Genomic DNA, 12,376 nt, shown 5'->3' with positions numbered 1-12,376 from the left:
GGGGAGGGGAGGGAAATATATCCCTGGTGGTGGGGTCCATTTGGAGGTGGCGGAAATGATGACGGATGATACGATGTATATGGAGGTTGGTGGGGTGGTAGGCGAGGATCAGTGGGGTTCTGTCCTGGTGGCGATTGGAGGGGTGGGGCTCAAGGGCGGAGGTCCGAAATGACCATTCCCTCGCCACAAATTCACCTGCACCTCCACACACATCATTTACTGCATCCGTTGCAACCCGATGAGGCCTCCTCTATATTGGGGAGACAGGCCGCCTGACCTGCTGCGTTTTTCTATCAGCTCAGTCCACACTGTTAGGAAAATTACAGCGTGACATGCTGGAACCTTCTGTGGTTTGACTGACCAGGAAACTCTCCCAAGCTTGCTGCCTGCCGTCAGATAGAAGCAAGGGATTTACAAGCTGATGATCATCTTGTGCTGTCGCAAATGCCCCTTCCACAGCCGAAAAGTCTTGATGTGTGATTCGGACCCAAATCTCTCACTCATAGGTAAGGACATTAACACTGCGCCAGAAGTTACACCAGATAGTTCCTAATAAATTCAACAAGGAACTCAGGAGAAAACTCTTCACACAGTATGGTTGGAATATGTTACCACAAGTGGTTTGATAGAATAGTATTGATGCTTTTAACGGGAAACAAGATAAGTACATGTGGGATGAAGGAATATAAGGTTATTATGTAATATGGAAGGAAAGTATGCGAAACACAAACATAGAAAAGATCAGTTGGGTCAAATGGCCTGTTTCTATGTTGTGAAATTCTATATGAAGATAAAAGTCTTTTGTGCCTCTTTAATATTTTTATATCTCCCAGTACTTTTCCCTGTATGTTCTTTGCAACAGTCAGACGATAAATTAGTTTTGGCTGGCATGTCGGGGCACAGCTTCTGATGAACTTTAATTAGACCATTTTTAATTTTAAAGATCTGTCAACACTTCTTACCTCGCTGTCAAGGAAGGGAAGCCAATGCTCCCACAGAGCTCACCTTCATCACTGTCCTCCATTTCAGAACTCTCAATTTCTCTGTCGTCACCACAACCCCTCCACAGGCTTTTGATGCCAATTAACCCAGCGGTTGGTTTTTGTGTGTGAAGGGAGGGGAGGGGATGTGGGAGCAAGGAAGAGAGAGTCTCTCTGCATCACTGATCAATGGTGAGTCTAGTTTAACAGCTTAGAACAAATAGGGGGTGAACAGACAGGGAAACTTGTACCTACCCGATCCTCCCCTACTTCAGTGACATGCATTTATCGGGAACCTAAAACCCCTCATTGCACCTCAACAGTTCATGCATGCATCCCTTTGTTTGCCAAAGAGAACAGGTGTGCGTTTGAGTGAATATTCATGTGTCTGTGTACGTATGTATTCGCACACAAATCGCACACACACTAGTTTGTGTACAGATGTGTGTGTGAGAAGAATTGTGTGCCTGTTAGTGTTTGTGTCTGCAATAGTCTGTTTCTGTGTGTTGATGTGTAGTGTCTGCCTGTGTGTGTGTGAACCTACATCTGTGAGACTGTTTATCTGTCAGTGTATGTATGTTAACCTGTACCTGTGAGACAGTTGATGTGTGAATGTGTAGTGTGTGTGTGAGAAACAGACAGATCGAGTGTGAGCCTAAGAGTGAGTGTGTGGGGGAGAGTGAGAGAGTTGGAGAGTGTGTGAGAGAGACAGAGCGTGAATGTTTGAATGAGAGACACAGAGAGAGAGTGTGTGACAGAGTGTGTGAGGGAGGGAGGGAGGGTGAGAGGGAGAGAGAACGAGAGAGAGTGGGTATGTGTGAGTGAGAGTGCATGTCTATTTGTATGTGCATAAAGAATTTCTTGTGAAGAAGTGAATGGCCCTGAACAACCTGTGATTTTATGACTGTGCCTTGTTTTACTGGACTCCACCAGCAGAAATAGTTTTTCTCGCTCTCTCACATCAACTGCATTAATTATTTTCAACAGCTTGATCAACATTCAGAGGAAAAACCAAGTCTCTGCAACCTGTCCTCATAATTTAACCCTTTTACAAACAATCTGGAATATTAAATTATTACAGTTAAAAAAAATGACAAATTCCCTCAGCAAGACAGGAGAAGAGCAAACAGCCAGCGATCAGGCACACACAAAATAAAGCTCAATTTCCCCAGCACAAACCAACCATACAGACACACGTACAACCAATGATCCATTACTTTCTCCTTCATTTTGAACCTGGGTTTAGATCCTATCGAGAACAATGGAACCAGAGGGATTTTTCCTGTATGAGCCCCAGAGAAATTTAAAATGGGTTACCCTCAACCAACTCAGTGGACATTGTCAGTCATAGGAGTCAGTCAGTCCTGAAGAAGGGCTTATGCCCGAAACGTCGATTCTCCCATTCCCTGGATGCTGCCTGACCTGCTGCGCTTTTCCAGCAACACATTTTCAGCATTGTCAGTCATAGTGCAAACAGAAGTCAGCAATCCCACTTTGAGATGGTGTATGGTCCAGATAGCTTGATGAACAATGTAACCCATTGTGCAGGAAGCTACCAAACAAACGGGACTCCTTGTGAATCTCCATCACTTTAAAAATATTCACTGACCACTCCTCCATCATTCTTTCTCCATCTTCTGAGAGAGAGAAATAAAAAATAGGAGCCTCTTATTTTTAAATCGTATGCCCTAGTTCTAACTGCTCCCACAAAGAGAATCATCCTTCAGTAGTCATCCGGTCTAGTCTGCACAGAGTTGTACATGTCACAACAAGAGTACCACTTCTTCTAAACTCAAATGGGTACAGGATCAGCACGTCCAGCATTCTCTGTTCGAGTAAAGACGTGATGTGCTATTCCCGAGGCAGCAACCTCCTCGGATTTAAGTGCAGCACTTTCGAACATTGTCTGTTTTTCACTTTCCCCAGCTAGCTGAAACAAAAGCTCTCATCTTTTCTGTCACTGACTTCACCTTTGGAAATAGGAAACAGGAGGGTGGTGATGAACTCCATGGTTTTAGGATCCTGGGGGTGAACAGGTCTTGACTGCCCACACAATAACTGTCCGATGGATCCACGGCAGAAGTTATCCTTTCAATCTTGAGACAAAATTAAAGTCCAGGCTGATCTGAAACACCCTGTGCCAGAACAGGGGGAGTGCTGCACTGTCAGATAAGACATTAAACTGAATGTGCGTGTCTTCTCATAGCTGGCCGTTAGGATCTTGTGATAAAGAGCAACAACGTACTCCTCCAAGTTTTACATAAAATCGATTAAAAACCAAAAGACCTGCAGATGTTGTAAATTAGAAACAGAAACAGAAATTGCTGGAAAAGCTCAACAGATCTGGCGGGATCTGTGAAGAGAAATCAGAGTTAACATTTCAGGTCCAGTGACCCTTCCTCGTTCATCGCTCCAGGTGAAAGTGGGGATGCTGGAGATCAGAGTTGAGAGTGTGGTGCTGGAAAAGCACAGCAGGTCAGGCAGCATCCGAGGAGCAGGAGGATCGACGTTTCAGGCATAAGCCCAAATAAACATTCTCGATGAAGGGCTTATGCCTGAAATGTCGATTCTCCTGTTCCTCGGATGTTGCCTGACCTGCTGTGCTTTTCCAGCATCACACTCTCGATGACATTCATTGCTCCAGCCTACTCTGCCTTTCAGCAAGATCATGGCTGATTAGTTTATGGCCTCAACTCCACATCCATTCCTACCATGGACAATACTTATCCCTCAACTGATATCACAGGGTCGTAAAGTTGTACAGCTCAGAAACAGACCCTTCAGTCTGACTCATTCATGCTAATGAAGGTTCCCCATCTAACCTAATCCCACCTACCAGCACTTGGCCCATTTCCTCCAAACCTTTCCTATTCATGTACCCATCCAAATGTCATTTCAATATTGTAACTGTACCGGCATCTACCACTTCCTCTGGCACTTCATTCAACACAAGAACAACTCTCTGTTAAAAAAACAGGTTGTCCTTTGGGTCCTTTTTAAATCTTTCTTCTCTTACCTAAAAGCTCTGCTGTCTAGTTTTAAAATCCCCTAACTTGGGAAAAAGACATTGCTATTCATGTTATCTATGTTTCTCATGATTCTATAAACCTCGATTCTGTAAACCTCAATTTCTTATGCTCCAGTGAAAAAAGTCCCAGGCTATCCAGCCTCTCCTTATAACTCAAACCTCCAATCCCGTTAATATTCTTGGAAATCTTTTCTGCAATTTAATAATGTCTTTCTTATAGAGGGGTGACCAGAATTGTATACAGTATTCCAAAAGTGGCCTCACCAATGTCCTGTACAGCTGCAACATGATATCTCAACTTCTATACTCAGTGGTCTAAGCAGTGAAGGCAAGCGTGCTAAACACTTTCTCCACCATTCTGACTATCTGTGATTCAACTTTCAAGGAATTAAGTACATGAACACCTAGGTCTATCTGTTCGACTACACTCCTCAGGGCCCTACCATTAACTGTGTAAATCCTATTAGTGGATGTGCAGGTAAAACTTTGATGGATGTTGAAGGCTCCTTGACGACCAACTTGACACTGACATTTTCTACAAACCCACCAACTCCCACAGCTACCTGGATTACACCTCTTCCCACCCTACCTCTTGCAAAAATGCCATCCCGTATTCCCAATTCCTCCGCCTCCGCCGTATCTGCTCCCAGGAGGACCAGTTCCACCACAGAACACACCAGATGGCCACCTTCTCTAGAGACCGCAATTTCCCTTCCCACGTGGTTAAAGATGCCCTCCAAAGCATCTCGTCCACATCCCGCACCTCCGCCCTCAGACCCAACCCCCCCAACCGCAACAAGGACAGAACGCCCCTGGTGCTCACCTTCCACCCTACCAACCTCCGCATAAACCAAATCATCCGCCGACATTCCCCCCACCTCCAAGCTGCTCCCGCCAGGAGAATGTGCTGTTATAGTTTGCCACAATGGGTTACCTTATGCCATCCTCACATATCTATTACCATACAAGCATACTCCTAAGAAATAAGAATAGACCAGTTGGCCCTTTGAGCCTGATCTGCCATTCAATCAGTACAAGGCTGATCAGCTTTTAATCTCCACTCTACATTCTGAGATAACCTGATAATCTTTCATCCCCTTGGTAATTAAAATCTATCTACCTCTTCCTTAAAAACATTTAAAGTGTCTTCATTCACTGCCTTTTGAGGGAGGGATTTCAAAGGCTCATAACCCTCAAAAAGAAAATAAAATGTTTCCTCACCTCTGTCTTGAATAAGGGACTCCTCTTTTTTAAACTATGACCCCTTGTTCTAGATTCAGGAGGAAACATCCTTTCCATGCCCACTGAGTTAAATTCCCTCAGGATCTGGCATGTTTTGATTATGTCACCTCTGACTCTCCTAAACTCTTGATGCTTATTCCTGATGAAGGGCTTTTGCCCGAAACGTCGATTTTGCTGCTCCTCGGATGCTGCCTGAACTGCTGTGCTCTTCCAGCACCACTAATCCAAATTCTGGTTTCCAGCATCTGCAGTCATTGTTTTTACCCTGTGTAAATCCTGCCTTTTTCGACTTACCAAAATGCAACACCTCGCATTTATCTAAATCTGTCACTCCTCAACCCATTGGCCAAACCGATCAAGATCCCTCTGTAATCTTAGATAACCTTCTTCGTTGTCCATTATACCAACAATATTGGTGTCATCTGCAACCTTACTAACCACGTTTCTTACATTGTCATCCAAATCATTTATATAAATGACCAACAGCAGTCAGATTACCTGGTCACCTCCACTTTGCTAATTGTGAGAGCTTGCTGTACAGTATTTGGCAGCTACGTTTCCTAAATTGCGAGTGTAAACTGATGTGAAAAGTACTTCTGATGAACAGTCATCAGACTTAAAACATTAACTCTGCTTTCTTCCCACAGATACTGCCAGACCTGGTGAACTTTGCCAGTAATTTTTGTTTTTAAAAAGCACTTCACTGATTATAAAACTTGGGAACACCATGAGTGATTAACAATCATGAAACACAAGTTATTCCTTTTAACTTCCAAGGCTTGGGGTGTAAGTGGTAACCAGCTTTTCTAGGGTTCATTTTGCTTCCCATAACCTGATGAAGCAAGTTCCAGATAAAAAACAATGGAGAGTTAAAAGTTGAGTGACGTTATTTATTTTCAGTTTCAGGAATGAAACTACTGCCCAATAATAGGTGCACATTCATTAGATCAATAACCAAGGCTCACATGTACCAAAAGTACAATCAGCTGGACAAATCAAGGAGGAGATGACAGGTTGGATCATCAATCTTTCATTTTCTCCTTGATTTAGTTAAAGGGAGCACATACAGCCCCATTCTTACTGCTTAATGACAGTTTAAACGTTGAGAATTTAATCAGTCTGACAAAATTTTCCACGCTCAGTTTGCACTGAAGCTGCAGCCTGGTCCTGTAAATAGTAACTCATCCCCCCATAAATAAAAACAAAATACTGCACTTGCTGCAAATCTGAAATACAAAAAAAAACTGGACAAACTCAACGGGTCTGACCGCAAGTGTGGAGAGGGCAAACAGATGGACTCGAGATGTTAACTCTGTTTTGCGCTCCACAGCTACTGCCAGAACTGCTGGTAAACTCATCCTCCCAGCTTTGTCTGTGCTCGGATAGCTCTCTGGCTGCATACCTTCCCCACCATTCACACTCTGACTCTGATTTTCATTTTAATTCTGAATTATAGGAGCAAGAGATGGCTTATTGGGGAAGAGTGTAATGTGGAGATTGGGTCTCTGACAATGAAGTTCTCTGCTTTATCACATTCCAGTATTAATGTAAACCATGCTGTCTGTTCTGTTCTGCTGATACGCACTGTTGTAGCCGAATGAGATACTGAGAAAAGGTTCGAGTGCCATGCTGTTCCATGTAAAATAATTCAATTAAAATGCAACTTTTAGTTTAAAAAAGGTATCCAGGATTCAAGCCTATGACTGAACCCTAAGCCAATTCAGGTCACCAGGCTGAGAGAGCAATCCTAGGTCAACTGAGTACCTTGCACTTGTTGCAAACAGGAGATTATGCAAACATTATGCACACAGCAATTCCTGACCTTCCAGGTGCCTCATCAGGCCCATGCCTTCTCCACCTGCCGGACTGTCCCAGCTTTCCTGAGCATGGTGGCTCAGTGGTTAGCACTATTGCCTGACAGCACCAGGGCCCCAGGTTCGATTCCAGCCTTGGGCAGACTGTCTGTGTGGAGTTTGCACATTCTCCCAGTGTCTGAGTGGGTTTCCTCTGGGTGCTCCGGTTTCCTCCCACAGTCCAAAGATGTGCAGGTCAGGTGGATTGGCTATGCTAAATTGCCCATTGTGTTAGGTGCATTAGTCAAAGGGAAATGGGCCTGGGTGGGTTACTCTTTAGAGGGTCGGTGTAAACTTGTTGGGCTGAAGGGCCTGTTTCCACACTGTGGGGAATCTAATCTAATGTAATCTATATCAGACTGAACCTTAATCGAGACTTTACATCTACTCTGTGCCCAATGCCCCCTGCCAAATTAGTTTAAAACCTCTCCAACTGCATGAGCAAAACCTCCCAGCAATGATATTGGATGTATTCCAGTTAAAGTGCAACCCATCCAGCTTGTACAGGTCCCATCACCCAGAAACTCTCCCAGGGACCCACAAACCTAAAGACCCGCTTTCTACACCATCCCTTTTGCCATGTGTTCATCTGACCTACCTATTCCTGGCGCTGTATGTAATCCAGAGATTAGAAATTTAGAGCCCCCATCTTTAATCTATGAACTCACTCTCTATTCCTGCTGCAGGATCTCATTTCTTTTTCTTACTCCATGTCGTTGGAACCAACATGACTGCTGGCTCTTCACCCTCTTGTACTCACTTAACATTTTTAAACCAAGTCATTAACCCTCAGGCACTTTATAGAGGTGTTATCAAAATGAATTAAGTAACTTACTACTGCAATCTGTCAAAAACTCAATCAAAGCTTTAAGAAGTGTTGGAAACAGGAGAAAGGAAAGGTGGAGATGGTCGGGGAAGGAATTCCAGAGCTTCTGGTCCAGGCAATCATCGATAGTGGGGAGGTGAAAATCAGACTCACGACTGGCCTGAATTCCAGGAATGCAGAGATCTTGGATGGTTATGGGGCTGAAGGAGTTTACAGAGGCCGGCCAGGATAAAGATATGGTTAACTTTGAAAATAAGGACAAAATTTTAAAAATGGAAATGTGTCATACTGAGAGCTGATGTAGGTCAGCGAGCAGAAGCGATGAGTAAATGTGATATACTTTGTCTCTGCCAGAGTAATTGGTGTCATGGCCTAGTAAATATTAATGGAATTCACACTCCTCTTGCATAGTACCCTCTAACCACCTGTGGTTCAATGCTACTTATTCCAAAGTCCTATCTTCCCACTAACACTTGCAAAGCTTTGTTTTCAAGGTCAAGCATCTCATTAGAAAGCAGTCAGGTATTTAGTTTTTTTTTGAAATCCCAGAACCTGCAGCAGCCACTACAGGAGCTCCCAAGAGGCATGAGTGAAGGTTGAATAATGAGTAATGAGACAGTCCCCTCTCCACAAGACTGATCAAAAGCTCGAGCAGACACAGTGCACCGCACATTCAGGAAAGGAGCACGGAAGGACCCTGAGAAAGTCCTGTGTTCTGATACAACACTATAAAAAAGTATTTGTACACATGACTGGAAAAAGACTCTATGTCATTAGCTGGGGCCTCCTCTTTTGTGCCACACATATATGTCAACACTAAATGCCACCATCTCCTTTCTCTTCTCCAAATTTTTACAATGGTAATGCCTCCTGTCTGGTGGGTTTGAACATGGGGTGGGGTCATAATGCTTCCAGGTGGCCAACCTGTCACTCTCCCGTCCACCCTTACCCAGATCACCACTTCATGGGAGGGGCGGCTAGGGCTTGCGACAACCCTCTTGACCCAATCGTGGTCCTGGAGTTGTAAACTAATGGCCGGGCGAGGACTCCAAGCCCCATATCTAGCTGGTTCAGGGACAGTTTTTGCTGGAGCTGTCAGAAGCCCCAGGTGGGATATTCCATTATTGGCATCCTGATAAGATCAGGTGCCTCCCATCTAAGATCTGGACACCCTAGCTACACCCTGTCCTCCTGCCCTTAAAATGATGGCCACCATCCCGACACCCTCACCCCTTGTCTCTGCCAAGCCCCTGGGTTGCTGCTCCTGTCTCCACCACCAAAGTTCTCACACCCCAGTATTTACTGTTATCCTGCCTTCTGAGAACTGAATGTGCTCCCAAAAGTGGCCAAGACCCTTGGTGGTGCTGCTGGCACGAGACAGAGCCAGAAGTGCAATTGTCATCCCAAACCAAGGAACACTCCTCTCAGTGTTAAATCACTGCAGTGCAGCTGATACTGGGGGCAACTGTCATTGGAACAATTCCACCACTAGAAAAGGCCAAAGGCCATTCAGCCCCTCCAGTGTGTTCAATTTAATTAGATCTTGGCTTGTCTGTATCTTCAATCCAGTTATCTACTTTTGCTCTCCAGCCTCAACAGATCGTGGAAGGGAGAAAATTCCAGATTTCCAGTTTACTTCTTATGATGAAGTGCTTCCGACATTAATCCTCAAGAATATAACTCTAACTTTAAGGTTATAAATCCTGATTCTATACCTAATTATTATTGTGACAGACCTGTCTCCACCAGTACTGTACCCTGGTGTTATACAGTGACAGACTGTCTGCACCAGTACTGTACCCCAGTGTTATACAGTGACAGACCTGTCCCCACCAGTACTTTACCCCAGTGTTATACAGTGACAGACCTGTCTGCACCAGTACTGTACCCCAGTGTTATACAGTGACAGACTGTCTGCACCAGTACTTTACCCCAGTGTTATACAGTGACAGACCTGTCCCCACCAGCACTATACCCTGCTGATATACAGTAACAGACCTGTTCCCATCAGTACAACACCCAACAGTTGAACATGTCTCCAAAAGTGCTCTCTCCACATACAACATGACATTAGAAGGACAGAACTCATATTGCCAACTGTTTCTCACAGTTCAAGAGGAAGCAATATGAATATTGCATAAACAGTCATAAACACCAAGTAACTGTGCACAACCAAATGAAAAGGAAGTTGGGAAGTTTTGAACTGGATTAGCCCGAGCTAGTTACTTATTTTACAAACCTAATGAAAGAGAAACTCCCTTGGCAATAAGGAAAGGAAGCTTGGGAAAATCACAGATTACCAGTGATAATCAGAAAGGTGGCATAAATCTCTACTGAGAGGTGACCTTATTGAAACTCTTAATTTTTCCAGTGTACTTGGCCGGATTGATACAGAGAAGTTGTTTCCCCCTTGTGGAAGAGTCAAACAGCAGAGGACATCCCTCAGAGTAAGAGGCTGCTAAATTAGGGCACAGATGAAGAGGAATTTCTACTTTCAGATGGTAATGAATCTGTAGAATTTGTTTTACATAGAGTGCTATTAGAGCTGGGTCATTAAGGATATTCAAGGCTGAGAAAGACATTTTTCATTTGTAAGGGAATCAAGGTCATGGGGAAATGGCAGGAAAGAGGTGTTGAGGATTGTCATATCAGCCATGATCTCATTAAATGGCAAGGTAGAATAGATGGGCTGAATGGTCTGCTTCTATTTCTTTGACTTAGTCTATCAGCATCACAGCTACTACAAAGGATTTACTTACAGTAACGAACACGGAGCTGTGCCTCAGGGAAACAACGGACAGGGCGAAATGAGATCAGGTTACAGCAGTCCATGGGGACTGTCCTCCAACAAGGTGAGCAAAAACAAGGCAGACATTCTCCACTCCTCTTGTTCCCAAAACAGTGAAACACCATCCTCCACTTCTGCTGTACGTCACTGTTTCTCTCTCTCTCTCTCTCTCTCTCCTATATCACTTTTAATCTCTAACTGGACCTTAGTGAAGTGTCGAGGGAAAGCAGAACTCCAGTCGAAAGGTCAAGACTCTCCTTGGAGAAGGAGTATAGTGGATGGCCAGCACCAGAGGTACATGGGGTGCTGGCAACTCCTGGTTGGTCAGTCAATGGGCAGGCAGCTTTCCTCTCTGTCTGCAGCTCAAACTTCACTTGTTCATTACCGATGTAACTTGATCACACCCCAAATAGCAGCAATCAGCACATTGTCTGACATTGCTTTTAACTGTTCAAGGTTCAGCAGCAGCTCCAGTCATTGGTTTGACTCCTTCTGGGGGCTTCCAGTTCTTCATGTGGTGTAATTCCCAGCACAGAAACAAGCAGTTTACAGAGACAGGAATGCCCGATGCTTATTTTTGTGGTTCTTTAAGGTGGAATTTCCAATAGAAGGTATGGTAGGCAATCCAGTAAGTGTCACATATACTGGGACACACTATATCCAATGTAGTTTATGGAATATTGTTTTTTTTTTAAAAGTGTGTCAGTCGGTAAAGTTGAGTTTAAAATATTAATAGGCTGAACTGCTGAGTGTTTGGAGCATTTATAATTTTTGGATTCAGATCGCCACCATCCACAGCAATATGCTTTTCTGAAAACAATCCCTTGGTTTAGCTGGTCCTGGACACTGCCCACTCACTCCTGTTTCACAGTTTCTTCATAGTGGAAGGAAACAATTCCAAATGTTTGCTTGTCCTCTGGGATATCACTGACTGTGGGCCAGTCAGTGGGAGTTCACTTCCCTCTGAAGCAGCCCCAAGAGACACAGCATTTGCTAGAAATAGCTCATTCCACTTTATCAAATTTTGCATTTACTGAACCAACCAGAGCTTACTTCCTGCAGAAGAGAACCCAAGCAGACTGCCCCCTGTAGAAGAGGAACCAATCAGAGCTCCCACGCTGCAGAAGGACAGCCAATCAGAGCTTGCTCCCTGCAGAAGGGGCAGTAATTGGAGCTTCGTCCTGGGAAAAAACTGAACCAATCAAAGTTTGAGTAGGATTCTGGTGGTGCTGTGGTAGTGTATCTGCCACTGGGCTGAAAGATCTGGACTCAAAGCCCACCTCAGATGTTAATATCACAGAGATGTATTATACAACATTCAAACAAGCCGATTGAAAATAAACCCTGCTATAGAAAGGATGTTATTAAACTGTGATGAGGAGGTGCCCGTGTTGGATTGGGGTGGACAAAGTTAAAAATCACACAACACCAGGTTATAGTCCAATAGGTTTATTTGGAAGTACTAGCTTTTGGTCAGATCCACCGACGTCAAGCCGGTGTTCTTCTCTGACCACTGCCTCCTGCTGGCCGACTGTCACCTACAGGACGAGCAGCGGGCTGGTAAGGGAACGTGGAAGCTGAACACAAAGCTGTTGACCCCGGCAAACATTGAGGAGCTCAAGAGGGACTACGCAGGTTGGAGAACCGTGAAGCCCCTCT

At 44.4% G+C, this 12,376-nt stretch overlaps 1 protein-coding gene across 2 annotated transcripts in view; it reads right to left on the bottom strand.

Annotated features, from left to right (window-relative positions):
* The window catches only part of LOC122556138 (segment polarity protein dishevelled homolog DVL-3), a 122,191-nt gene that overhangs the window by 40,230 nt on the left and 69,585 nt on the right, over positions 1-12,376 (bottom strand). Inside the window, exon 1 of one of the 2 annotated variants that reach the window (XM_043702622.1) lies at positions 10,689-10,776. The exons of the other annotated variant lie outside the window; for it this stretch is intronic. Coding sequence (XP_043558557.1) covers positions 10,689-10,761 — 73 coding nt within the window. The 5' untranslated portion in view covers positions 10,762-10,776. Of the gene's footprint in view, positions 1-10,688; positions 10,777-12,376 lie in introns of those variants that run through there. 2 annotated transcript variants of the gene reach the window in all.

This window comes from Chiloscyllium plagiosum, chromosome 13 (genome assembly GCF_004010195.1).
Source record: "Chiloscyllium plagiosum isolate BGI_BamShark_2017 chromosome 13, ASM401019v2, whole genome shotgun sequence".
Taxonomy (NCBI): Eukaryota; Metazoa; Chordata; class Chondrichthyes; order Orectolobiformes; family Hemiscylliidae; genus Chiloscyllium; species Chiloscyllium plagiosum.
The sequence above is the reverse complement of the archived record's forward strand: the minus strand, read 5'-3'. Positions and strand labels throughout refer to the sequence as shown.